Source organism: Trachypithecus francoisi, unplaced genomic scaffold (genome assembly GCF_009764315.1).
Source record: "Trachypithecus francoisi isolate TF-2019V2 unplaced genomic scaffold, Tfra_2.0 Lachesis_group5, whole genome shotgun sequence".
Taxonomy (NCBI): domain Eukaryota; kingdom Metazoa; phylum Chordata; class Mammalia; order Primates; family Cercopithecidae; genus Trachypithecus; species Trachypithecus francoisi.
The window spans coordinates 83,810,095-83,834,192 of NW_022681470.1; the positions used below are offsets into that span (position 1 = coordinate 83,810,095).

Sequence of the window (24,098 nt, forward strand, 5' to 3'; positions counted from 1 at the left end):
TTAAGTACCATATCCAAACAAGAAAGACTACCCTCCTAAAAATCTTAAGCCATTTTTACCATTAGTAATGGTTTCTCTACGATTATACCAACACTTAACATCTCAATTATAAAATGAATCTCATTCATTGCAAATAATGGTGTTTTAAGGTATCTCTACTCCATAGTCTTTAAAAATTATAACACAGAAATTATACTCTAATCAATTCTTCATAAAAATGTATAGTTTTCTTCCCCAACAAGGATAACGGGGAAGAAAACTAGGACAAACAGAATAGATCCAACTGGAATGTGGAATAGAAAAATGAATTCAGGGAAAAATAAGATCAAAATAGACCTATAGAAAATGTTGTAGTTTAAAACACTTGAAAAACTTAAATTTCTGATTCAAGTAATATTCATAATATAAGCCATGATACATACTTATCTATATTTGAATAGAACCACTCGTATATACACCATTTATGTGCTTTAGGAAGCTTGAGCAGATTACGTAATCGAAAACCAATCTTCTGTGAAGCTTTCTTATCTGGTGTTGACATTGTTGCTGTAAATTTCTATACAATAAAAAAAAAAGAGAGATTAATTTATGGCTCCATTAAGTAAAAATGAACATTTATAACCCTGAATAAATTTGCAAAAGGTAAATTATGTTTAAGTACTCAAAAAGATTCACCAATATTCAACATGGAATTTTTGTTGCTGTTTTAAACACTCTGATTATTTTTGATTATTGCTGTTTTATTTTTTTTGAGACAGAGTCTTGCTCTGTCCCCCAGGCTGTAGTGCAGTGGCATAATCTCGGCTCACTGCACCTCTGCCTCCCAGGTTCATGCAATTCTGCCTCAGTCTCCCGAGTAGCTGGGACTACAGGTGTGCACCACCACACCCAGCTAATTTTTGTATTTTTAGTAGAGACCAGGTTTCACCATGTTGGCCAGGCTGGTTTCGAACTCCTGATCTCAGGTAATCCGCCTGCCTCAGCCTCCCAAAGTGCTGGATTACAGGTGTGAGCCACAGCGCCCAGCTTAGATGGATACTTTTTTAATCTAGTAAAACATTTCTCTCCACTCCAACCCAAAAACCAGTATCATAATATTAAAAGACAATCAGAATGACAAATATTTCAACTACCACCACTAACCTAGTATGACAAAGATTTCAACTACCACCGCTATTTCATAACACTGTTTTGAAGGAGTTGGCCATTCAGGTAAGAATAATAAAATTTAGAAAGAAGATAAAACTACCATTTCCTTGTAGGTGAAAACTCAAGAAAATCCACTGTAACAATTAAAAACAGTAAGAAAATTTAATGAAAGGGGTAAATACAAAGTTGATATACAAAAACCACAATTCAAAAAAATCACTATCTTTTCTATATATAAATAATAACTGGACAGGTCATAAGAGTTTATATCCTGTTTATAAGTGAAAAAAATTGACATAAACAAAAAAATATTAAATACATAGGAATATACTTAAGAAACATGCAAGACTGATATGGAAAAAATAGTTAAGTCTGTGGAATACTAAGAACTAAGTGGAACTACAATCAGTTCTTAGGTAGTCTCAATGTTACCTATAGATATGTAATTTCTCATAAATTAATTTATAATATTAGTCCAATCCCAGTCAAAATGCCAATAGGCCATTTTTTTTCCCTAGTCAAGTTGATTCTAAAGTCTACATGGAAAAATAAATGCACAAAAATATTTAGGAAAAAATCTTAGGCCAGGTGCGGTGGCTCACGCCTGTAATCCCAGTACTTTGGGAGGCCGAGGCAGGTGAATCACAAGGTCAGGAGTTTGAGACAGCCTGGCCAACACAGTGAAACCCTATCTCTACTAAAAATACAAAAATTAGCAGGCATGGTGGCTGTGCCTGTAGTCCCAGCTACTCGGGAGGCTGAGGCAGAAGAACAGCTTGAACATGGGAGGCAGAGGTTGCAATGAGCAGAGATTACACCACTGCACTCCAGCCTGGGCGACAGAGTGAGACTCCGTGTCAAAACAAAAAAAAGAAAAGGAAAAAAATCTTAAAAAAAAATATGTGATAAATCTTACCAGGCATTAAAACATAGTATAAAGTCATGTTAAACCAATTTTGTGTGTGTGTGTGTGTGTTGGTTTTGTTTGTTCTTTTGAGACAGGGTCTCTCTCTGTCACTTAGGCTGAAGTACAGTGGTGCAAACATTGCTCACTACAGCCTTGACCTCCTGGGCTCAAGCCATCCTCCCCTTGAACCTCCCAAGTAGCTGGGACTGCAGGCATGTGTCACCACATTGGGCTAGTTCATGTATTTTTTTGTGGAGACGGGCTCTTGCTATGTTGCCAGGTTGGTCCCAAACTTCTGGGCTCAAGCAATCTTCCTGCCTCAGCCTCCCAAAGAGCTAGGATTACAGGTATGAGCTGCCATGTCCAGCCAAAATAATTTGATACTAGCACATACAGAGATATGCTAGACGTAGAGACAGAAAGCCTAGAAGTAATGCCAAATACTTACGCGAATTTAGCTTTGATGAAGGCAGCATTTTAAATCAATGTTTAAAAGATGGATTACCTAATAAATGTTACTAGGATAACTAAGTAGCCCTCTGGGGGGGGAAAAAAAGCTAGGTTGCAGTCTTACTTCATCCCTTACTCCAAAATAAATTCCAGATGTACCAAAGATTTAAACCAAAAAAATGAAATAATATGAGAGAATTCTAAAACGATAAATTTTAGTGTAGAAAAGGTCTTTCTGAGCATGACAAACTTGAAGCCATTAAAAAGTAAGAAAGTTATATTTGACCCTTAAAATATTTTAAAATCCCATATGTCAAAAACTACAGAAACAGAGTCAAAAGACAAACTATAAACTCTAAAAAAAAATTACAGCCATTATAAACATCCAAAGGGCCAACATTTTTAATATATACAAAATTCTTATAAACTAGTAACAAAATGACCCACAATTCAATAGAAAAATGGGAAAAAGGCATAAACAGTTCACAGAAAAGGAAAGAAATCATTTTTAAACATATGAAAAATGTCTCAACTTTGCTCTTAGATAAAATGCCAACTAAAACAAATAATAGGCTATTTCTATATATCAGATTAGCAAAAATCTAGATGCTTGGTTCTGTACTGAGTTGGAGGCATTTGGAAAATAGGACCTCTAATATATATAAACCAGTATAATTTCTTTTCATTTTTAAATTTTTTTTAACACAGTGTCTTGCTCTGTCACCTAGGCTGGAGCGTACTGACACGACCGCAGCTCACTGCAGCCTTCGCCTCCCAGGTTCAAACTATTCTCGTGCCTCAGCCTCCCGAGTAGCTAGGACTACAGGCACGTGCCACCACACCTGGCTAATTTTTCTATTTTTAGTAGAGATGGGGTTTCGCCATATTGGCCAGGCTGGTCTTGAACTCCTAACCTCAGGTCATCCACCCACCTCGGGCTCCCAAAGTGCTGGTATTACAGGTGTGAGTCACTGTGTACCGTCCCAATTCAATTTATTTGGAGAGTATTTGGTACTGCTTTAAAAACTTTAAATGTACATATTCTACGATCCAGCAATTCCACATTTTAGGCATCTGTCCTAGAAAAAAACTTGTAAATTTATGTAAACATGCTCAGGATGTTCACTGCAGCATTATTTGTCAAAGTAAAAATTTATAAACAATTTAAATGCTCCCAAATGGGAGAATTTATAAATAATGATATAAAATTGACACTATTCAACTGTAAAAAGAAATGAAACACTGAATCCTATCTATCTATCTCAATCAATCAACATGGCCAGATCTCAAAAAAAGACGGTGAAAAAACTACAGAATGACACATGGCACAATACCATGAAAATGATATTACAAATGTAATTTTTAGAATACATACATTTAGAAAAAGAAAAAATATATATACATTTAACAATATTATATACTTTCTATGAATACATTAAAAGTATATTTAAAAGGTCTCAAAAGGATAATCAAACTAATTATAGTGGCTACCACTGTATGAGGGAAGTACATATTGGGATGGTGAGTTAGGGTCAAAATTTAAAATTTTTTATTATAAACTTTGTATTTTGGAAGACTTGTAGATTTACAGGCAAGTTGCAAAGACAGTGCATACTCCCATATGCCCTTCACTTAGCTTTCCCTAATGTTAATATCTTATAGTAACTTTGGCATATTTGTCAAAACTGGTGCAATAATATTAACTAAACTACAGGCTTTATTTGGATTTTACCAGGTTTTTCACTAATGTCCTTTTTCTGTTCTAGAAACCAATTCAGGATATCACACTGCATTTAGAAAAATAACTTTGTTTTTCTTTTTCTTTGTTTTCCCTCAGTGACCATTCTCAGGAGAAAAAAAACATTTAATGTAAAAAAAGAAAAAAGAAAAATTTTATAAGTGAGGAGATGTTTAGCATAAATAACCAAATTACTATATTCTTATCACAAAAAATGTTATTTCTTTCTACTACATTATTGACCCAGATTTTTAAATAGGGTACACAGGGTATTAGCAGCTCCTCGAATATAAAACTATATTAAGGACCTGCCTGTTGGGTATGGGAAAACAGATTCACATTGTTATTGATTGTTTGAGACAGGGTCTCACTCTGTCACCCAGGTTGGAGTACAGTGGTGCAATTTTAGCTCACTGCAGCTTCCACCTCCCAGATTCAAGCGATTCTCCTGTCTCAGCCTCCTGAGTAGCTGGGACTACAGGAGTATGCCACCACACCCAGCTAATTTTTGTATTTTTGGTAGAGATGGGGTTTCACCATGTTGCCCAGGCCGATCTGGAACTCCTGAGCTTAAGCCATCCACCTGCCTTAGCCTCCCAAAGTGCTACAGGCATGTACCATTGCACCAGACCAGAAACATAAATTATTAAAACGGACAGGATCTCTGTTCTATTGCCCAGGCTGGACTGCAGTGGTCTGATCATAGCTCACTACAGCCTCAATCTCCTGGGCTTAAGTGATCCTCCCACTTTGGCCTCCCAAATAGCTGGTACCACAGGTGTGCTACCATCATGCCTGGCTAATTTTTTTTTTCAATTTTTTTGTAGAGACAGGGTCTCACTTTGTTGCCCAAGCTGGTCTCAAACTCCTGAGCTCAAGCAATCCTCCCACCTCGGCCTCTCAAAATGAGCCACTGTGCCCAGCCAAACTGTATGCTTTAAATATATGATTTGTATATGTAAAGTCTATCTCAACAAAGCTAGGTTTTTTCTTTTTAAAGTAGGACTCTGGAGACAGGCTGCCTGACTATTACCAGTCTTTACTTCCTAGCTTTGAGTTCTTGAGTAAGATACTTATCTGTGTCTGTTTTCTTATCTACAAAATGGGAAATATAACAGTAACCTATTTCATAGTTGTTGTTGAAGATTAAATCAAAGTAATACCTATGAAGTGCTTAGAACAGGACTCAACACATAAGTAATTAGTAAAAGTTAGTTTTCATAATTTTTCAGTTCTGGGTGGTGTTCTTTAAATAAACATACAGACAAAATGCAAGAGATTTAGAAGATATGACTAAGGATGGTAAGGGAACAAGCCATGTCAGGTAAAGGAAGATGGAAAGAACTAAAGATGCTACAACTAGTAAAGAGAAAACTCAGAGGATATAAAAACTTTTCACATATTTGAAGAAGTCTCATATCACGTTTATCCTACATTATATTTGTTCTGTATTGATCAGAATTCTCTCCATTGCTAAAAAGGGCTCTGTAAAATAGTCCCAGAAGGAGTGATGTGCTCAGGAAGGAAGGCAGTGGATAGAGTTGCAACAGGACAGTGTCACAGTCTTAAAGATCAGTTTTCTGTATGCTTGTGAATCATCTAGATTATCTTAGTAACATAGCTATTCCAAAGTCTAGCTAACAAAATTGTTATTTAACTATTTCTTGTTCATTCAACCTTGTATACAACAGCTAACTTAGCCAAGAAATGCACATTGCATTTTAGTTTCAACAAGATCAAATTCCTATTATTTTAAAATTTATTTTAGTTAATCTATTTTTTGAGACAGACTCTTGTTCTGTCACCCATGCTGGAGTGTACAGCTGTGACCTCGGCTCACTGCAACCTCTGCCTCCCAGGTTCAAGTGAGGAGCTGGGATTATAGGTGTGTGCCACCATGCCCAACTAATTTTTGTATTTACTGTAGAGATGGTATTTTGCCATGTTGGCCAGACTGGTCTCAAACTCTTGACATCAAGTGATCTGCCTGCCTTGGCCTCCCAAAGTGCTGGGATTACAAGATCAAATTATTAGATGCTTATGTGCACTTGGCCTTGACAGCATTTTTTTTTTTTGAAGTTCAAGATATATTTTTGTTCATTCTACAGAACATGAACATATTTTCCTGTTTAAAATTATCACAAGGCATTTAAGAGTTTTTATTGGTAGGGTAGATTGCTGGTCATGCTTTTAATTTACTTAATGCTAAATCCTTAGGTCGGGTGCAGTGGCTCACACCTGTAATCCCAGCACTTTGGGAGGCTGAGGTGAGTGGATTGCTTGAGGTCAGGAGTTTGAGACCAGCCTGGCTAACGTGGCAAAAGCCTGTCTCTACTGAAAATACAAAAATTAGCCAGGTGTGGTGGTTCATGCTTATAGTCCCAGCTACTCGGGAGGCTGAGGGACAAGAATCACTTCACTATGGGAGGTAGAGATTGCAGTGATCTAAGATCATGCCAATGCAGTCCCCTCCCCCACTCCCCCAAAAAAACCTGGCTCGGGAGCAGTGGCTCATGCCTGTAATCTCAGCACTTCGGGAGGCTGAGGCAGGCGGACCACCTGAGGTTGGGAGTTCAAGATCAGCCTGACCAACATGGAGAAATCTGTCTCTACTAAAAATACCAAATTAGCCGGGCATGGTGGCACATGCCTGTAATCCCAGCTACTCGGGAGGCTAAGGCAGGAGAATTGCTTGAACCCAGGAGGCGGAGGCTGCAGTGAGCCGAGATCGCACCACTGCACTCCACCTGGGCAAGAAGAGCAAAACTCAGTTTCAAAAAAAAAAACCTAATGCTAAATTATTGGTTGAGAATATCACCTCTACCATCTATTATACTAGAAAATCTTGTTTTATAAGACTTTGGAAAATAATGAAAGAGAAACAGGGAATGATTATATCAGAAGTTATAAATTGGATAAGACAAAAATTACATTACCCTTAAAGTTAATATTTCCTTATCCAATTTTCATTCCTTTGATTTTTACATGTCTAATTTTTTTTTTTTTTTTGAGACAGAGTCTTGCTCTGTTAACCAGGCTGGAGTGCAGTGGCATGATCTCAGCTCACTGCAACCTCTACCTCCTGGGTTCAAACAGTTCTCATGCCTCAGCCTCCCAAGTAGCTGAGATTACAGGCGTGTGCCATCATGCCAGCTAGTTTTTTTGTATGTTTAGTAGAGACAGGGTTTTCTCATTGTGGCCAGGCTGGTCTCAAACTCCTGGCCTCAAGTGATGCGCTCACCTTGGCTTCCCAAAGTGCTGTGATTATAGTCATGAGCCACCGTGCCCAGCCCACTATGAGTTTTTAAATGCCAAAAATAAATAAGGAGATATGATTCCATGCTAAATATTTTTCTCTCGGCAGGGCACAGTGGCTCACGACTGTAATCCCAGTACTTTGGGAGGCTGAGATGGGCAGATCACTTGAGGTCAGGAGTTCAAGACCAGCCTGGCCAACATGGTGAAACCCCATCTTTACTAAAACATAAAAATCAGCTGGGCATGGTGGTGTGAGCCTGTAATCCCAGCTACTCGGGAGGCTGAGGCAGGAGAATCGCTTGAACCCAGGAGGCAGAGGTAGCAGTAAGCTGAGATCGCGCCACTGTACTCCAGGCTGGGCGACAGAGTGAGACTCCATCTCTTGGATAAAGGAAGTCTCCAATGTACTTGTCTTGGTGATCAAGTAAAACATTTTTTCCCTCTTATTTCTGTGCAAATCTAAAAATTGATTCCATGCTGCCAAATTCTTCCACTATCTCCATGCTTAAAAGAAAACTGTGCATTTGTAGGACTAATGACCAGTTTTCTACCGTTTCAAAGTTGATCAAAAAAATAACGTTTTCTAGGTAACTAAAATAGGACCAGAGTAGCAGTACGAATTTAAATAAAAGAACTTGTTACTAAAAATGTAACAGAAATATAAACTTTATTAGGTTGAGCATTTGCTTACTTCCTTTCGAATGAAACGAAATTTTAGCACACACATACCTGTGGAACCATTGCAACCCTCTGGTTTCTTTTAGGTGACCTTGTATTTATTTGCCTATCATCTTCATCAGAAAAAAGTCGACTTCGTTTTGAATTTCTGAAAGGCTATGATAGAAATGTTTCATTTAATGAAAAAGCTGAACCCTCCCATTTTTGTTCCAAAATACAATTCTATACTTGGAAAACTGAGCTAACTCTGGATTATCAGCAGTATGGAAGAATAAAGTATGGGCAACACAAAGCACACAAAGCCAAATATAAATAACCTCAGATTTAGAAAGCAGTAAGATGTATTTATGCAAGTTGCTTATGAATGAAATACCTAGCTGATGAATAAAGTAAAACTTGAACCCCAAGTCTCCTTAGTACACTGGCAGCCTTGGACAGTGGTGATAGGAAAATAAGTTCCGGAAATTCCAGTTCAAATTATGTTGGTGCTTGGGTTAATACCAATCAGGCGTGTGACGTACGTCTGCTGCATAGGGCTGGGCCGGGCCAAAGATTCTAAATCACTCTAGAAGAGTAAGCCTAAATGTGTATACTATTATACTAGATCTGCTGTCAAAAATTGTTAACCAAATTTTCATTTGTAAATAAGAATACAAGATACACATGATAGATATCTGATAATTACCCATAGAACTAAAAAAATTGTTTAAGTACCAAAACTACATCATACAATTAAGGGTCTGTAATAGGAAGAATTTTACAGTTCACCCTAGGTTCAGAGGTTTCATTAATAGAGAGAAAAAGAAATAACATTGCAATAAGACCTACATCCTTTTCAAAGCCTTCTCCCACTCCTCATGGCTATTTGGAAGAGAAACACATGCAGAGGGCTAACAACATATGGGCAACATCCACTCGGGTCTATGAACCCTTGAAATTAAACCCACTCTGGCTGGGCACAGTGGCTCATGCCTATAATCCCAGCACTTCAGAAGGCCGAGGCAGGAGGATCACTTGAGCCCAGGAGCTGGAAACTAGCCTGGGCAACATAAGGAGACCCCATCTCTACAAAAAAAAAAATATTTTTTAATTAGCTGGGCATGGTGGCACACACCTGTAGTCCCAGCTACTTGGGAGGCTGAGCGGGGAGCATCGCTTGGGCCTGGGAGTTCCTGACCAGCCTGGACAACAGAGCGAGACCTCGTCTCAAAAAAAGAAAAACAAAAAGAAATTAAACCCACTCAGAGTCTTGATACTCTATAGTCCTGATAGGAAGTCCATTCTACACTGCCCCCCTTCCCTGACCACAAGCCGAGGAGGAAGGGAATGAAGATGATGGAACTGACAGAGTGAGGAAAGCCCCTCACATTCACTGTGGCCAGCTGCCCAGGCTACTGCGACTGCTGCTGTCTATCCCAACTCCAGGATTGTTTCAAGACAGACCCTTAAAACCTCCTGGCTACCTGGCAGTGCAGGAGAGAAACAGAGTTCCTAAAATCATTAGTCATGTCGATTATATGCTCATCTCTACTTCCCATCTCTAAATGCACTTACCTTTGAGTTACACAATGATTTTTTTTTTCTTTTTGGCTATACAAGATTTTAATACCTTACCACTTATATATATATATACACATATATATTTTTGCAGGTACTGAATGAAGCCATGTAAAATTTTTTGCATATCTGATAAAATTATAAGTTGTAGTTTTTTGTTTTTCCTATTTAAAGAAACTATTACACAATTACTGAACAAATGCTTAATGATGACCAGATTATCACTGGGTACAGATTAATTTACCTAAATAAGATCAAACAGTGCTTAATGACACTTGAGGTTGGGAAAACAACTTGTAAATTTTTTACTGTGCTGCAAGAATTTACACATGACAATAATACAGACAACTTAGCTATAATTATTCTAAAATGTAAGAAAAACTCACTCCTTACCATTTCCACAGCAGGGCTTGTATTCCTGCCTTTCCAAACAGGTGTTTTCTGTAAAGAACTGTACTTTTCATTCCATGTGTTAGATAAGCTTCCCTCTGTAATAAATAATTAATTCTAATAAAATGTTGGCTTAGTTCAAAGGATTTCATACCATGAATACTGCCTTTTTCATAACAGCCATATATCTAAAATATTTACCAATATGGAAAAAATATACTTACTATAATAATGTATTATAAATGAAAAAGCTCTTCTGTATTTTTCTGTCAAATTCTCTAAATAATTTGATAAAGCAATGCATCTTGAAAGTATTAAACGTCCATACTGAAACATATGCTTCTTTTTCTTTCTTTTTGGATTTTTAATAATTTCTCCATTCCAACTTGCCAAGAACTATATCATAATTTTTGGTACAATTCTGAAAGCCGGGGAATCAAAAATGGAAAAAGCCCTTTCTAACCTTGAATTTAGAGCACATTTCTTTTTTTTTTTTCTTTGTGTGTGAGACAGAGTACTTGCTCCATTGCCCAGGCTGGGGTGCAGTGGTACAACCTTGGCTGACTGCAACCTCTGCCTCCCAGGTTCAAGTGGGTCTCTTGCCTCAGCCTCCCCAGTAGTGGGATTACAGGTGTGTGCCAGCACGCCTAGCTAATTTTTGTATTTTTAGTAGAGAAAGGGTTTCTCCATGTTGGCCAGGCTGGTCTCAAACTCCTGACTTTAGGTGATCCACCCGCTTTGGCCTCTCGAAGTGTTGAGATTACAGGCATGAGCCACCATGCCAGACTGTATTTAGAGCATATTTCTAAATGTTTTCTGCTTTGATATGTGAATCACTTGATATATAAAAAGGAAATTAGGCCAGGTGCAATGGCTCACGCCTATAATTCCAGGACTTTGGGAGGCCGAGGCGGGTGGATCATTTGAGGCCATGAGTTTGAGATCAACCTGGCCAACATGGTGAAACCCCACCTCTACAAAAAATACAAAAATTAGCCGGGCATGGTAGCACACCCCTGTAGTCCCAGCTATTCAGGAGGCTAAGGCAGAGAATCGCTGGAACCTGGGAGGCAAAGGTCGAAGCGAGCCAGGGTCGAAGCAAGCTGAGACAGCACCACTGCACCTCAGTCTGTGTAACACGGCAAGTCTCTGTCCCCTCACAAAAAAAGAAAAAGTAAATCAGCGTGGTTATTTCGTTTTCCTTAATTCAGAGAAATGTCTTCAGAGTTGTACACAACCAGAAAAAAAGTTGTATCAAATAGACATTATGATTATACACATTATAATGATTAGACATATTGGTAAAATAAAGAGGGATGAGTTTAATTTTTGTAAAAAAGATGTTTATATAGAGGCACAGAAAACTAGGATGAATATACAAGATGGTTTTTATTTTCTTCTAGTGGCTCATCAGCATTTTCTCATTTTTTCCGTAAGAAATACATATTACTTATATAAATGTTTTTATAAAGATGAATGAGTGCCGGGTATGGTGGCTCACACCTGTAATCCCAGCACGTTGGGAGGCCAAAGTGGGAGGATCACCTGAGGTCAGGAGTTCAAGACCAGGCTGGCCAACATGACGAAACCCCATCTCTACTCAAAATACAAAAATTAGCCAGGTGTGGTGATGCATGCCTGCAGTCCCAGCTACTCAGGAGGCTGAGGCACAAGACTCACTTAATCTGAGCCAAGATATTGTGCCACTGCACTCCAGCCTGGGCAACAAAGCAAGACTCAGTCTCAAAAAAAAAAAGGGGAGAGAGAAATGAGTTTAATATTGGGAGAAAAAGAATAATGGAATAATTTTTAAGAATCGCAAAAGAACAGAAATGGGATGGAGTAGATCCTGCTAGGCAAAGAAATTGGGTTGTTCTGGAAGACAAGTGGTCTCCTCAAGCTAGAAGGATTTAATTTGGTAAATCACTAATCCTAAGAACAATATAGTAGCTTTAAAAACTAAAAGTACTAATGAACCTTTGAGAATATTTAACTTGGTTCCAAATTTATTGACCTACTAGAATCTTAATCGAGAGGTAAAATTTTAAAGGAACTATGTTAAAAGGGTTAGTCTAATGTACCTGCCAAAAGAAATAGACCAAGGAACATGTCAAACTTTTTCTTAGAATGAGAAAAGTACTATCATTCTTTTATTTCAGGGCATTATTACTTAGAAAGCAAGATTCTTTTTTTTTTTTTTTTTTTAAATTTGAGACAGAGTCTCACTCTGTCACCCAGATTGGAGTGCGATGGCGCAATCTCGGCTTATGACAACCTCCGCCTCCCAGGTTCAAGCAAGTCTCCTGCCTCAGCCTTTCAAGTAGCTGGGATTACAGGTGTCTGCCACCACTCCAGGCTAATTTTGTATTTTTAGGAGAGACGGCGTTTCGCCATGTTAGCCAGGCTGGTTTCGAACTCCTGAATTCAAGTGGTCCACCTGCCTCAGCCTCCCAAAGTGCCAGGATTACAGGCATGAGCCACCGTGCCCAGTGAAAGCAAGACTCTTAAAAATAAGCTATTACAGGCCAGATGTGGTGGCTCATGCCTGTAATCCCAGCACTTTGCAAAGCCGAGGCAGCAGGATCCCTTGAGTTCAGGAGTTCAAGACCAGCCTGGGCAACAAAGTGAGGCCTCCTCTCTGCAAAAAATAAAGAAATTAGCTGGGCATGGTGGCATTTGCCTGTGGTCCCAGCTACACAGGAGGCTGAGGCAAGAGGATCACTTGAGCCCAGGAGGTCAAGGCTGCAGCGAACTGTAGTCATGTCACCGCACTCTAGCCTGTGTGACAGAGCGAGACCCTGTCTCAAAAAATAAATAAACAAAAAATCTGCTGGGCACAGTGGCTCACGTCTGTAATCCCAGCACTGTGGGAGGCCAAGGTGGGCCGATCACTTGAGGCCAGGAGTTTGAGGCCAGTCTGGCCAACATGGTGAAATCCCATCTCTACTAAAAACACAAAAATTAGCCAGGCATGATGGCACATGCCTGTAATCCCAACTACTCAGGGGGCTGAGGCATGAGAATCACTTGAACCTAGGAGGCAGAGGTTGCAGTGAGCCAAGATTGCACCAATGTACTCCAGCCTGGGCAACAGACAGACTGTCTCAAAAACAAACAAACAAACAAACAAACAATTATGCTAACATATAGCTCAGCACAGTTGTTTAACAAATGCTTTTAATTTAAATATTTATGGAATGTTTAATTAGAAAAGTTTTTAATCAATAATTTTAGAAATTTAAAAAAATAATTTCTAACAACTGAGGATCAATTCTCCTATAAAAGCATATTTATTTAAGGTTATCAGTGAAAACCAATACTGAAAAGCTACAATGAATCATAACTTAGAAGGAAAAGGGAAACACTATATCCAGATGAATTTAATGAATTAGACTTTTAGCTATGGTATATCTAAAAATGCTATACTTCTTACCTTTTAAACTGACAAGGGCTTTTGCTGAAGAACCTGAAATTAAAAATAAAACAAATCAGTAACTATTTCATAACCAAAGCAAGAGAAAAAGACCTTGGTTTGGGGGTAAAAGTGATCCATTTAGTTTTAGTAATACTGAGTTTGAAGAGATGGTCGAATGTGCAATTAGAAATATCTAGCATACAATTCAGACTATAAACCAGAACTTAGATAAAGAAAGAACTGGAGAGAGACATATGAGAGTCTTGCTGAAGTTGTGAGAACTGGAGACCATTCCAGGAGAAGAAAATGAAGAAAGAGAAGAAAGAGCAAGAGTGGGGACAGAGGTAATTTTGGATCCTCATCCAGGTGTGCTGTGGTGCTGGAAGAAAAGAGAAAGGGAACTGACATCTACTGAGGCAAAGACTGACGTAGCAATGGAGTGGGAAAAACAGACAATGGAAATGATTCAGGGACTGTCATAGCAAGAGAAAGTCTAGAATGCAGGTACATGCAATACTTCAAGATTTAAGCTGGAAAAGGGAATACAGAACGGCCAAGAGGGGCTAAAGTTGGAGGGGTCCACTGGATAAAACAAACTCTACTGTACATTAGAGGCCAGGTGTGATGGCTAACAACTGTAATCCCAGTGCTTTGGAAGACCAAGGTGGGAAGGATCGCCTGAGGCCAGGAGTCTGAGACCAGCCTGGGCAACATAGGGAGATCCTGTCTCTAAAAAAAAATTTTAATTCACTGGGTATAGTGGCACGTGCCTCCAGTCTCAGCCACTCAGGAGGCTGATGTGAGAAGCTTGCTGGAGCCTGGAAGGTTGAGGCTGCAGTGAGCTGTGACCACACCACTGCACTTCAGCCTGACAGACAAAGACTCTGCCTCAAAAAAAAAAAAAGAAATTAGAATAACAAGGAAGCTCCTCATACACACAGAATCTAGACTCAATCTACATTATTAATAAACAACAGGGGATTCTGTTGCAGGTAACCCACTTTGAGAAACATCAGGCTACAGGTTCTGGTGTGAATGAATGATAGGATTTATGGGTAGGGAAAGTAGAAAAGTCAATAGAGAAAGAAGCTTTTTGAGAGCGAGAAAGCACTAAATTTAAAAATCTCAGAACTGGATGTATACATTGCAAAGTCCAAGTCATCTGAAAAATAATAATCAAGGATGATCTCAGGGGATTAAATAAAAAAGAACATGAACTAGGAACAAAAATTAGAGAGGGCAGATTAATCCTCTTTGCTATTTAACAAAAGCAGCCATGATTTACATCTCCTATAAATGGGTAACAGACTTAAAATGAGAAGCAACAGATAAAGTATGGGAGTTATGAAACACTTCATCTCAGATCCTTAAACACTATGCATCTCTGATCACTAAACTTCAACTGACTTGTTCCTCCACAGGTCGGTATAAGAGACTTGTAAAACAGACACCTATTAGCATTAAAGACACTTATTTTCACTCTACTCTCTTGCCTAGATGTGAAGAATAGTTAACAGGACACCATAACAGCTTCCGTATGGCAATTGAAGCTTAATGACAAAAGGCAGTAAAGTCATGGGGGTGAATGACATAAAATCTTGCTAAAAAGTCTCAAACAATGCAACACAACTGTAAAGCAGCAACAGTAGATAATACACACATCTGTTTACCGACAGATATGTAGTGCATTTGAGAAAAAGTAGTAACCATTCACTCACTGAATATGTAGAGTGCTGATGGCATGCCAGTCCCTACCTGCTCTAGGCAATGGGAATACAACAGCAAGCAAAACAGTCAAAGTCCCTGCTCTCATGGAATGTACATTCTAGTGATGGGAGACAAACAAAAACAGCTATCGAGTCATGATAAACACTCTGGAAAAAATAAGGCAGAAGAATATGCAGGGTTGGGATTGGGGGAAGGAAAACTATTTGTATATAAGGTGTTCATGATTAGCTTCTATGAAAGGTGATGTTTAAGCAGAGAGCTGAAGGAAGAGGTATAGGCCATAAGAATATCCATTCCTGCTCCATGAAGGCAGGAACCATATCCTGGGGATTCTGACCAATCACCTTTAACCTTTTTTCCTTTTCCTTTTTTTTTTTTTTGAGATGGAGTCTCACTCTGTCACCCAGGTTGGAGTGTGGTGGCGCAATCTCAGCTCACTGCAACCTCCACCTCCCAGGTTCAAGCAATTCTCCCTGCCTCAGTCTTCCAGGTAGCTAGGATTACTGGTGCATGCCACCATATGCAGCTAATTTTTGTATATTTAGTAGAGAAAGGCTTTCGCCATGTTGGCCAGGCTGGTCTTGAACTCCTGACCTCAGGTGATCCACCCAGCTCGGCCTCCCAAAGTGCTGGGATTACAGGCGTGAGCCACCGCAACCAGCCCTTTTTTCCTTTTTCTAGATGCAGGATAGCATAGTGGTTAAGAAAACAGGTTCTAGAATGAGACTAGCTATGTCTGAATCTTGGTCCTGACACTTTCTTGCATGTTACCTTAAGTAAGTTACTTTGCCTCTCTGTGCTATTGTTTCTTCATGTGTAAAATGAAGATTAAATGAGTTAATACACGTAAAAGTGCATAGAACAATGCATATATTATGGTTTTGATATAATGCCGTATTATTTTAAGCAATCAAAAAATAGGTTAAGAACATGATTTTTCAGTCAGGTGAATCTGATTAAATTAGAATCTTGCTCTAACAAGGTGTTCATTAATCCAAAGATTCTACCCTTCGTAGTTCATAAGCATGATGATTGGGTTTTCATACTCATGTGTGAGATGTGTCTGTCAAACTTTGTGAAGTCAGCACATGACCCATTTGATGTGGAAAAAACATTTTATTGAATGCCTACCATAAGCACTGTTAGGGGCTAGGGTTACCCCAAAGAACAAGACAAACAAAGCCTCTGCTCTCAGGAAGCTTAAACTCTAGTAGAAAGACATATATATAATAAACAAGTACATAATAATTATAGTTCATGAAAAAGGAAATAAACAGGGTGACATTGGTGGGGGGGGAATTACTCTAAGTATGAACTACTTTACTTCTGAGTACAAACGGTTTCTCTCAGGAGGTAACAGCTAAAAAACTAGCTGTGACAGAGGAGGAAACCAAAGCAATGAGTCTGGGCTGAACAAACAGGTTAAGTATTAAGAAGGGAGGAGGGGTGACTGTGCTTGCACAGGGAAGAATGGTATGAAAGGTCAGAGGTAAGCCAGGTGTTATGCATGGAACTGGGAATGCAATTAGGGAGACAGAAACAGTACCTGCTCTGATGGGGCTACTAACCAATCACATAAACAAATACAAAACTGCAACTGTTAATAGCTGTCACTAGGAAGTTACATAGCAATACAAAAAGATTTAAAGAAAATGGGCCCTGGCCTAGCACAGTGGCTCACACCTGTAATCCCAGCACTTTGCTGGGGCCAAATGACTTGAGGTCAAGAGTTCGAGACCAGTCAGGTTCCACTAAAAATACAAAAATTAGCCGGGCTTGGTGGCACACACCTGTAATCACAGCTACTCAGGAGGCTGAGGCAGGAGAATCGCTTGAATTCTGGAGGCGGAGGTTGCAGTGAGCCAAGATTGCACCGCTGCACTCCAGCCTGGGTGATGGAGCAAGATTCCATCTTTAAAAAAAAAAAGAAAGAAGATAGGCCCTGCATGGTGGCTGAAGCCTGTAATCCCAGCACTTTGGAAGGCTAAGGCAGGAGGATAGTTTGAGACCAGGAGTTTGAGACCAGTCTGAGCAACATATGGAGACCTCCTCTCTACAAAAAATAGAAAAACAAAAACAAAAACGAAAACCTTGTTGGGCATGGTGGTACATGCCTGTGGGACCAGCTACTGGGGAGACTGATGCCGGAGGATCTCCTGAGCCCAGAAGATCAAGGCTGCAGTGAGCCATGATTATGCCTCTGCACTCAAGTCTACACAACAGACAGAGACCCTGTCTCTTTAAAAAACAAAAAACAGATTTAAAGAAGGCATAATTTAGTCAGGGAGGATGGGAAATGGCTCTCTGAAGAAGCATAAAATGGGATCTAAAAGATAATTATAAGTTAACTGAAAGTAAGGGGGGTGTGAGGGGTTAGCATTCCAGGTTGAGAGAAGAGCATGTGCAAAGACCCTGGAGAAAAGGGGAGACTGGTGAGTATAGGGAATGAAAAAGGTCCAATTTAACCCAAAGGGATAGAATGAGGGGACAAGTGGTATGACATAAAGCTGAGAGGTAGGGAGCAGCCAGACTACAAAGGGTCTTACAGCTACTAAAGGGTTTCTAACAGGAGGATGACATATATTCATTTTGAAAGGATCCCACTCGCTGTGTTTGTGGGAAGGGGGCTGAATTAATGAGAGGCTGAGGTAATCGGTAAAGAGAAGAAATGGTGACAGTTTGGGCTATGGTGATGGTAGGAAATGGGTAGAATTGACAGATATTTAGAAGGCAAAATGTACAGATTTAGTAAAGGCTTAAATATGGGAAGTGAAAGAGAGGAAAGTGGCCGGGGGCGTGGTGGCTCACACCTGTAATCCCAGCACTTTGGGAGGCTGAGGCGGGTGAATCACCTGAGGTCAGGAGTTCAAGACCAGCCTAGCCATGGTGAAACCCCGCCTCTACTAAAAATACAAAAATTAGCCAGGTGTGGTGGTGGGCGCCTGTAAACCCAGCTACCCAGGAGGCTGAGGCAGGAGAATCGATTGAACCCGGGAGGCAAAGGCTGCAGTGAGCTGAGATCGCACCACTGCACTCTAGCCTAGGTGACAGAGCAAGACTCTCAGTTAAAAAAAAAAAAAAAAAGAGAGAGAGGGAAGTGCCAAAGAAAATCTCTAGGTTTCTGCCCTGCCAGCTGAATGCACAGTGGAATCATTCGAATCACTAGAAGTATCTGTCCTGGGGTAGGACTGAGGTGGATTTTAAACTCGTGCAGTTCGAGGGGCCCTTGAAGCATCTAAGAAGAAATGTGAAATAGGCAAGAGATATCAAGAAAGGGAGCTCAGGAAAGATCTGGGCTGAAGATAGCCTTAGTTTCCTCATATAAAATGTGAGTACTTACATCAATTGAAATGAAGATTAAATGAGCAAATACATATAATATCCTTTGTATGGCATCTGGTTCATAGTAAATACTCAATAAATGGTAGCTTTCATTATTGATAATGTTATATCGACTACTGAATAATATATCAGCTAGACTCCTTGACTAAATGTGGCCAAAAAACATACTGTTATTTCCAGTATCAAATTGAAATCGCTTTTCCAAGACCCTGCTCCAGTTTCATTAATAATACCTGTTACTTTGCATTAATTCCATATAAATTAAGTATTTATGTATACTTGATTTGTGGCACTGTATAACAAAGAAAGAAAATCCCTGGTTTCAACAAAGCTGAAGTCTGGTTAAACAAGACATACGCTTCGCAAATACACACCAATGTACCAGAGATGTCACAAAGTAATATAAATGATTAGGTTATATTAATTTGAAAGTGGAGCTGGAATTTGAACCCTAATATAAATCCTAAGTCTCTACAAAGAACTACAGTAAATTCTCAATAAATGTTGGATGATATGAAGCAAATATTCCTAACGGCAGTTGTAAGAAAGCCACTTAAAATGCCTCTCATTACAACAGAATGACTGCAGTAACCAAAATAGGAGCTCTAGTGATTGTGACATCCAAGAGGTGATAAGACATCTTTATTAAAAAGATACCAAGGATGACGAAAAACATTTTCAGATGACAAGTACACTGTGCTTAGTAGGTCCACACTCATTTGGGAGCATCCAAAGTCACAATCAAGGCCAGCCGCGGTGGCTTACACCTGTAATCCCAGCATTTTAGGAGGCTGAGGCGGGCAGATCAACTGAGGTCAGGAGTTCGAGACCAGCCTGACCAACATGTAGAAACCCCATCTCTACTAAAAATACAAAAAAATCAGGCGGGCGTGGTGGCTCATGCCTGTAACCCCAGCTACTTGGGAGGCTGAGGTAGGAGAATTGCTTGAACCCGGGAGGCAGAGGTTGCAGTGAGCCGAAATAGCGCCATTGCACCCCAGCCTGGGCAATAAGAGTGAAACTCTATCTCAAAATAAATAAATAAATAAAATAAATCACAATCAATTGTATTCTACAAATAAACAATACAACTCATGACTGGTCAATAGCTGTTCCCTATCCAACACAGTGGCTACTAGCTACATGTGACTATGTAAATAAAATTCAAAATTCAGTTCCTCCATCACTCTAGCCACATTTGAAATGTTCCGTATGGCTAGTAGCTTGGCTACCCTATTGGACATCACAAAAGAGAACAGTTCCATTAAGGACAAAGTTCCTTTGGTACTTAGTGCTGCTCTCTATCAAATTTAAAACACAAACACTTTTTATACGACTTTTCACCAGCTTGGCAACTTGAACTTTTATTTTAACTTTATAACTTATTAAGAATACATGACCCCACAAAGAAAATGTAATCGGTATGTTGAGTTCTCTTTTTTAAAGTCCATTTGCCTTGTGCATAGATTCAATAGTGATTGAGCCTTTCACAAATATGTATAAACTGAATACTGAATGTGGACTTTTTGTAATTAACATATTTGCCTTTTCATATAATTTATGCAATACTGTAAATTACAAAAGTAAGTTCCATTGCCCTTAAATTATGGAATTGGTGCTTTTACTTACTCAACACAAGTGAGTATACATGTCTTAGATGTCAGGGTGAGTAAACACGGTTAGGTGAGGCAATGCCCTAGGGTGGGTGTCAGCCAGGGTACTGCACATGTACGCTGTGTTCGTCACATCCATACATAAAGGTACCTTCATGGCTCTTAAGACACATATAGAATAAACTCTGCGGGACGGGGGCTACCTGAACACTGAGTATCCGGGCTGGATGATCTCAGGAAAGGTCCACAGCCACCTGTGGTCCCAGGGGAAGGGGCCAACCCTCTGACACGGAAACACTTCCAGGGGTGGACACACCGGTGGGGGGGGGAGGGGGCGGGGAGGACAGTGAAGATCACAAGTGCCCGTAGAGGCAGGAGCTGTGACAGGACAAGATCAGAAGCTGGGGCAAGAAGAAGGGGCCGTGGACCACCCCGTGCCCAGCCCGAGCCCTCCCCCGGCCCCGGGACAGGCGAGTTACATAACCCCGGCGGGCGTCTCTCGGCGCCGGGCGAGTGGTGCAGGCGGCGAGGACAGCCCCCGCGCCCGGGGGCCGCTCTTCCCCCCACCTCGGCTGGGGGCCGGAGTCGGGCCAGGGGAGCAGCCACCGCCTCCGCCTGGCACAGGCTGGACTCCCGGGCTCTCGGTTTCCGGCCCTGGCGCTCACACAACCCCAGAAACCAATACACAGACACCATAACAAAGGCGGCGACGCGGCGGCAACACCGGAGTGGGAGGACTAGGGGACCACGGTGGGCTGGCAGTCAGCCCAGCTGCCCAGCGGAGGGCACGGCCGTCCGTCCCGGCCGGTGCAGCTGTGGGGCAGGCAGCAGGCGGGAAAAGGCGGGGTTGCTTTGAGGTGCTACTCACTCTCGTCAGGCAACTGGTCGAGCTCCGCCATCTTGAACGAGCCGCGCCGCTTTTTCAAAGGCTGCCCGCCGCGGTGCATTGTGGGGCGGAGACTGTCTTTGCGAGGGAGGTTCGAATGCGGAGCTCGCTGCCCGCGGCGCTGCGCCGCGCTGCTCCCGCCGCGGCTGGCTGAGGCGGGCTGGGCTCCGCCCGCGCCTGCCCGGGGAGGAGGTGCCGCCGAGGGGTCCGCGCCTCCCCCCTCCGCTGCCTCCTCCGGCCGAGCAGGGCGGGAGGAAGGGAGAAAGGAGGCCGCGCGGCGAGGCCCGGCGCTGGAGCGCTGGGGGAGCAGCACCAGCTCCGGAGTCCCGCCCGGGCCCCGCTCCCGGCGCGTGTTCCGCGGCCCGCGCTGCAGCTGCGGGAACTGCAGGCTGTTTGTTCCGAGTGGAGAACTGGAGGGAAGCCCCGGCAGGGGGAAAGAAGGGTTCTGGGTCGCATTGCCCGAGGGGGCTCTACGCAAAGTGAAATATTCACGGTTCCCGAAACCCACGTTGCTCGGGCGCCTCCGTCCCCTCACTTTTCCCGAGAGCCCCGGCCGCAGCAGCCCACTGCGCGTCGCGACGTCCGGGACTCGGCCCCAGCGGCCCCTGGCCAGCCGGGCACGCCTTTCCCGAATGTTGGAAGCTGAGCTGCGTGCAGCCAGGGAACGAGACCTTGAGAGGTCATGAAGTTGGTCATTTAGGCCGACAGCTAAAGAACTGTTCTGCTCAGCTGTTTCATCCATTCGACACTAGATCGTGCAATGGGCTGGAAGAGAATTAGGAAAGGAAAAACAGGAGGCTTCGAGAGGATACAGAAAGGAACAGTGACACTACAAGGTGATAAACTACCTGATCAAATGTTACGATGATATTGGATGAGAATTCAACGAAATTTAAAGAAGCCCTAGGAAAAAATTCACAATATCTGTAACACTTTCCAGTAATAAAGCACTGTTGCTTTTCAAAAATTCATTTAACAAATGTCATTGAGCTCCAATCCTTTTCTCCAGGAATTTATGGGTTTGGAGGAATGGGACCGCTAAGCAAACATGGGTGAATCCCAGGAACTACAAAGTTAAAAGGCAGTATACTATGATGACAGAGTGGTACACAGAGGCCCGCCCAGGCTAAGGAGTTGAACTTGCTTAGTGCACTGGAGCAATGGAAAAGTCGGGTTTTACCTAAAGAGGGGGGTATGTTTCTATTTGTGTCTTCGAACAAAAATATGGGAAATGGATTGGTGGGGGACAAGATGAGAGCCTAGAAACCAGTCAGGAAGAAGCTTATTTGGGGCATACAAAGGACAGAAGAGAGATGCCTGCACTGGTAGCTAGAGAGATGCAGAAGGTGGGCTCTGGAGCCCCAGGGCCTGGATGGGAAGAATCCAGATGGGCTGCTAGTTGTATAATCTCAGGCACATTAGTTTCCTAACCGAATTCTCTGTGCCTCAGTTTCTTATCTGTAAAATGCAAGTAACAGGGTTGTTTTGAGGGCTAAATGATTTGATAGATGTAAGGACCTTATAATAGCTGCGAACACCCATCAGTTAGCCACTACCACCACCATCACCACAGCATAGGCAGTATTAGAGAGAGATGGCAGCATGCACTCCACCTTTCAAGACGTGGAAAATGAAGGATTAGGTGAGTCACTGGGTGTGAGGAGAAGGAAGTCTCATTGCTGATGCCAGCTTTGTGCCTTGGGTAACTGGGTGCTGCTATGCTAAGGTAGGAGGGAGAGCAGGGAGGGTGAAAGTTCAGTTTTACAAAGTAATCCTTCAGAGCTAGCTTAACCTCTCCTTTGCCTTCTAAACACACTCTGATCTGCTCTCTAAGAAGATTAAAACACTGGTCCTTGTTGTCAGCACCTGGGGGGCGGGCTGCAGCAGCTTGCACTTCACTATCAATTTGGAGAGGAGATCAAGAAAAGGTCAGCCCTTTAAGAATGAAAGAATAGAAATTTAAAAAAACATGAGAGGCCAGGCGCGGTGGCTCACGCCTGTAATCCCAGCACTTTGGGAGGCCGAGACGGGCGGATCACGAGGTCAGGAGATTGAGACCATTCCTGGCTAACACGGTGAAACCCCGTCTCTACCAAAAACACAAAAAATTAGCCGGGCGTGGTGGCAGGCGCCTGTAGTCCCAGCTACACGGGAGGCTGAGAGAGGAGAATGGCGTGAACTCGGGAGGGGGAGCTTGCAGTGAGCCGAGATTGCACCACTGCACTCCAGCCTGGGCCACAGAGCGAGACTCCGTCTAAAAAAAAAAAAAAAAACATGAGAGGTTATGAGTGGGAGAAGCAAATGCCTTGTGTGAATATCATGATGGTGAAGGTGTCATTAGACCAAGGCAAACCTGGTTTTATTCTGAGGCAGTTTTCATGTACACACAACAACACAACTACTGTTTAAATCAATGTTTTTAGACCCTTCCCCGATAATCTGCCTTTTAAACAAAAACTCTAAGTGACTCTTCTTATAAATCCAAAGCCTGAAGCTGTATCCCAGCCCCAGATCTAGCACTTAGCTGTGTGATCGAAGCCAAGGCACACCTAACTCTTCAATAAGGTTCGTTATTGAATATTTATGACAGGTGTTACAATGATTGGCTTACTTGATTCTCCCAGTAACCTGGTAATTTGTCCAAAGACAATGGCAAGCAAGTACTAGAAGCAGGAATCTAGCCCACTTTTCGGTGCCTCAGTGACTCCCTCGGTGATGGGAGGATTACACGTATGTTTTTGTCCATTTGTGCTGCTATAACAAAACATCTGAGACTGGGTAATTTATAGAGAAGATTTTTTTTTTTTTTTGAGACAGAGTTTCACTCTTGTCACCCACGCTGGAGTACAACGGTGTGATCTTGGCTCACTGCAACCTCTGCCTCCTGGGTTTAAACAATTCTCCTGCCTCTGCCTCCAGAGTAGCTGGGATTACAGGTGCCTGCCACCACTCCTGGCTAATTTTTGTATTCTTAGTAGAGAGAAAGG

The 24,098-nt window shown here is 41.7% G+C and overlaps 1 protein-coding gene and 1 pseudogene across 2 annotated transcripts in view; one reads left to right on the top strand and one right to left on the bottom strand.

Moving 5' to 3' along the window:
- Nucleotides 1–22,076, bottom strand: part of LIN9 (lin-9 DREAM MuvB core complex component) — a 97,501-nt gene extending 75,425 nt beyond the window's left edge. Inside the window, exons 1-5 of one of the 2 annotated variants that reach the window (XM_033196880.1) lie at nucleotides 21,094–22,076; nucleotides 13,561–13,593; nucleotides 10,131–10,225; nucleotides 8,232–8,336; nucleotides 423–556 (exon numbers count right to left, since the gene is read on the bottom strand). In XM_033196880.1, coding sequence (XP_033052771.1) covers nucleotides 423–556; nucleotides 8,232–8,336; nucleotides 10,131–10,225; nucleotides 13,561–13,593; nucleotides 21,094–21,853 — 1,127 coding nt within the window. In that variant the 5' untranslated portion in view covers nucleotides 21,854–22,076. The remainder of the gene's footprint in view (nucleotides 1–422; nucleotides 557–8,231; nucleotides 8,337–10,130; nucleotides 10,226–13,560; nucleotides 13,594–21,093) is intronic. The other variant, XM_033196881.1, reaches the window with a different exon arrangement.
- LOC117077103 lies at nucleotides 16,276–16,373 on the top strand (annotated as a pseudogene).
- Nucleotides 22,077–24,098: the final 2,022 nt, after the last annotated feature.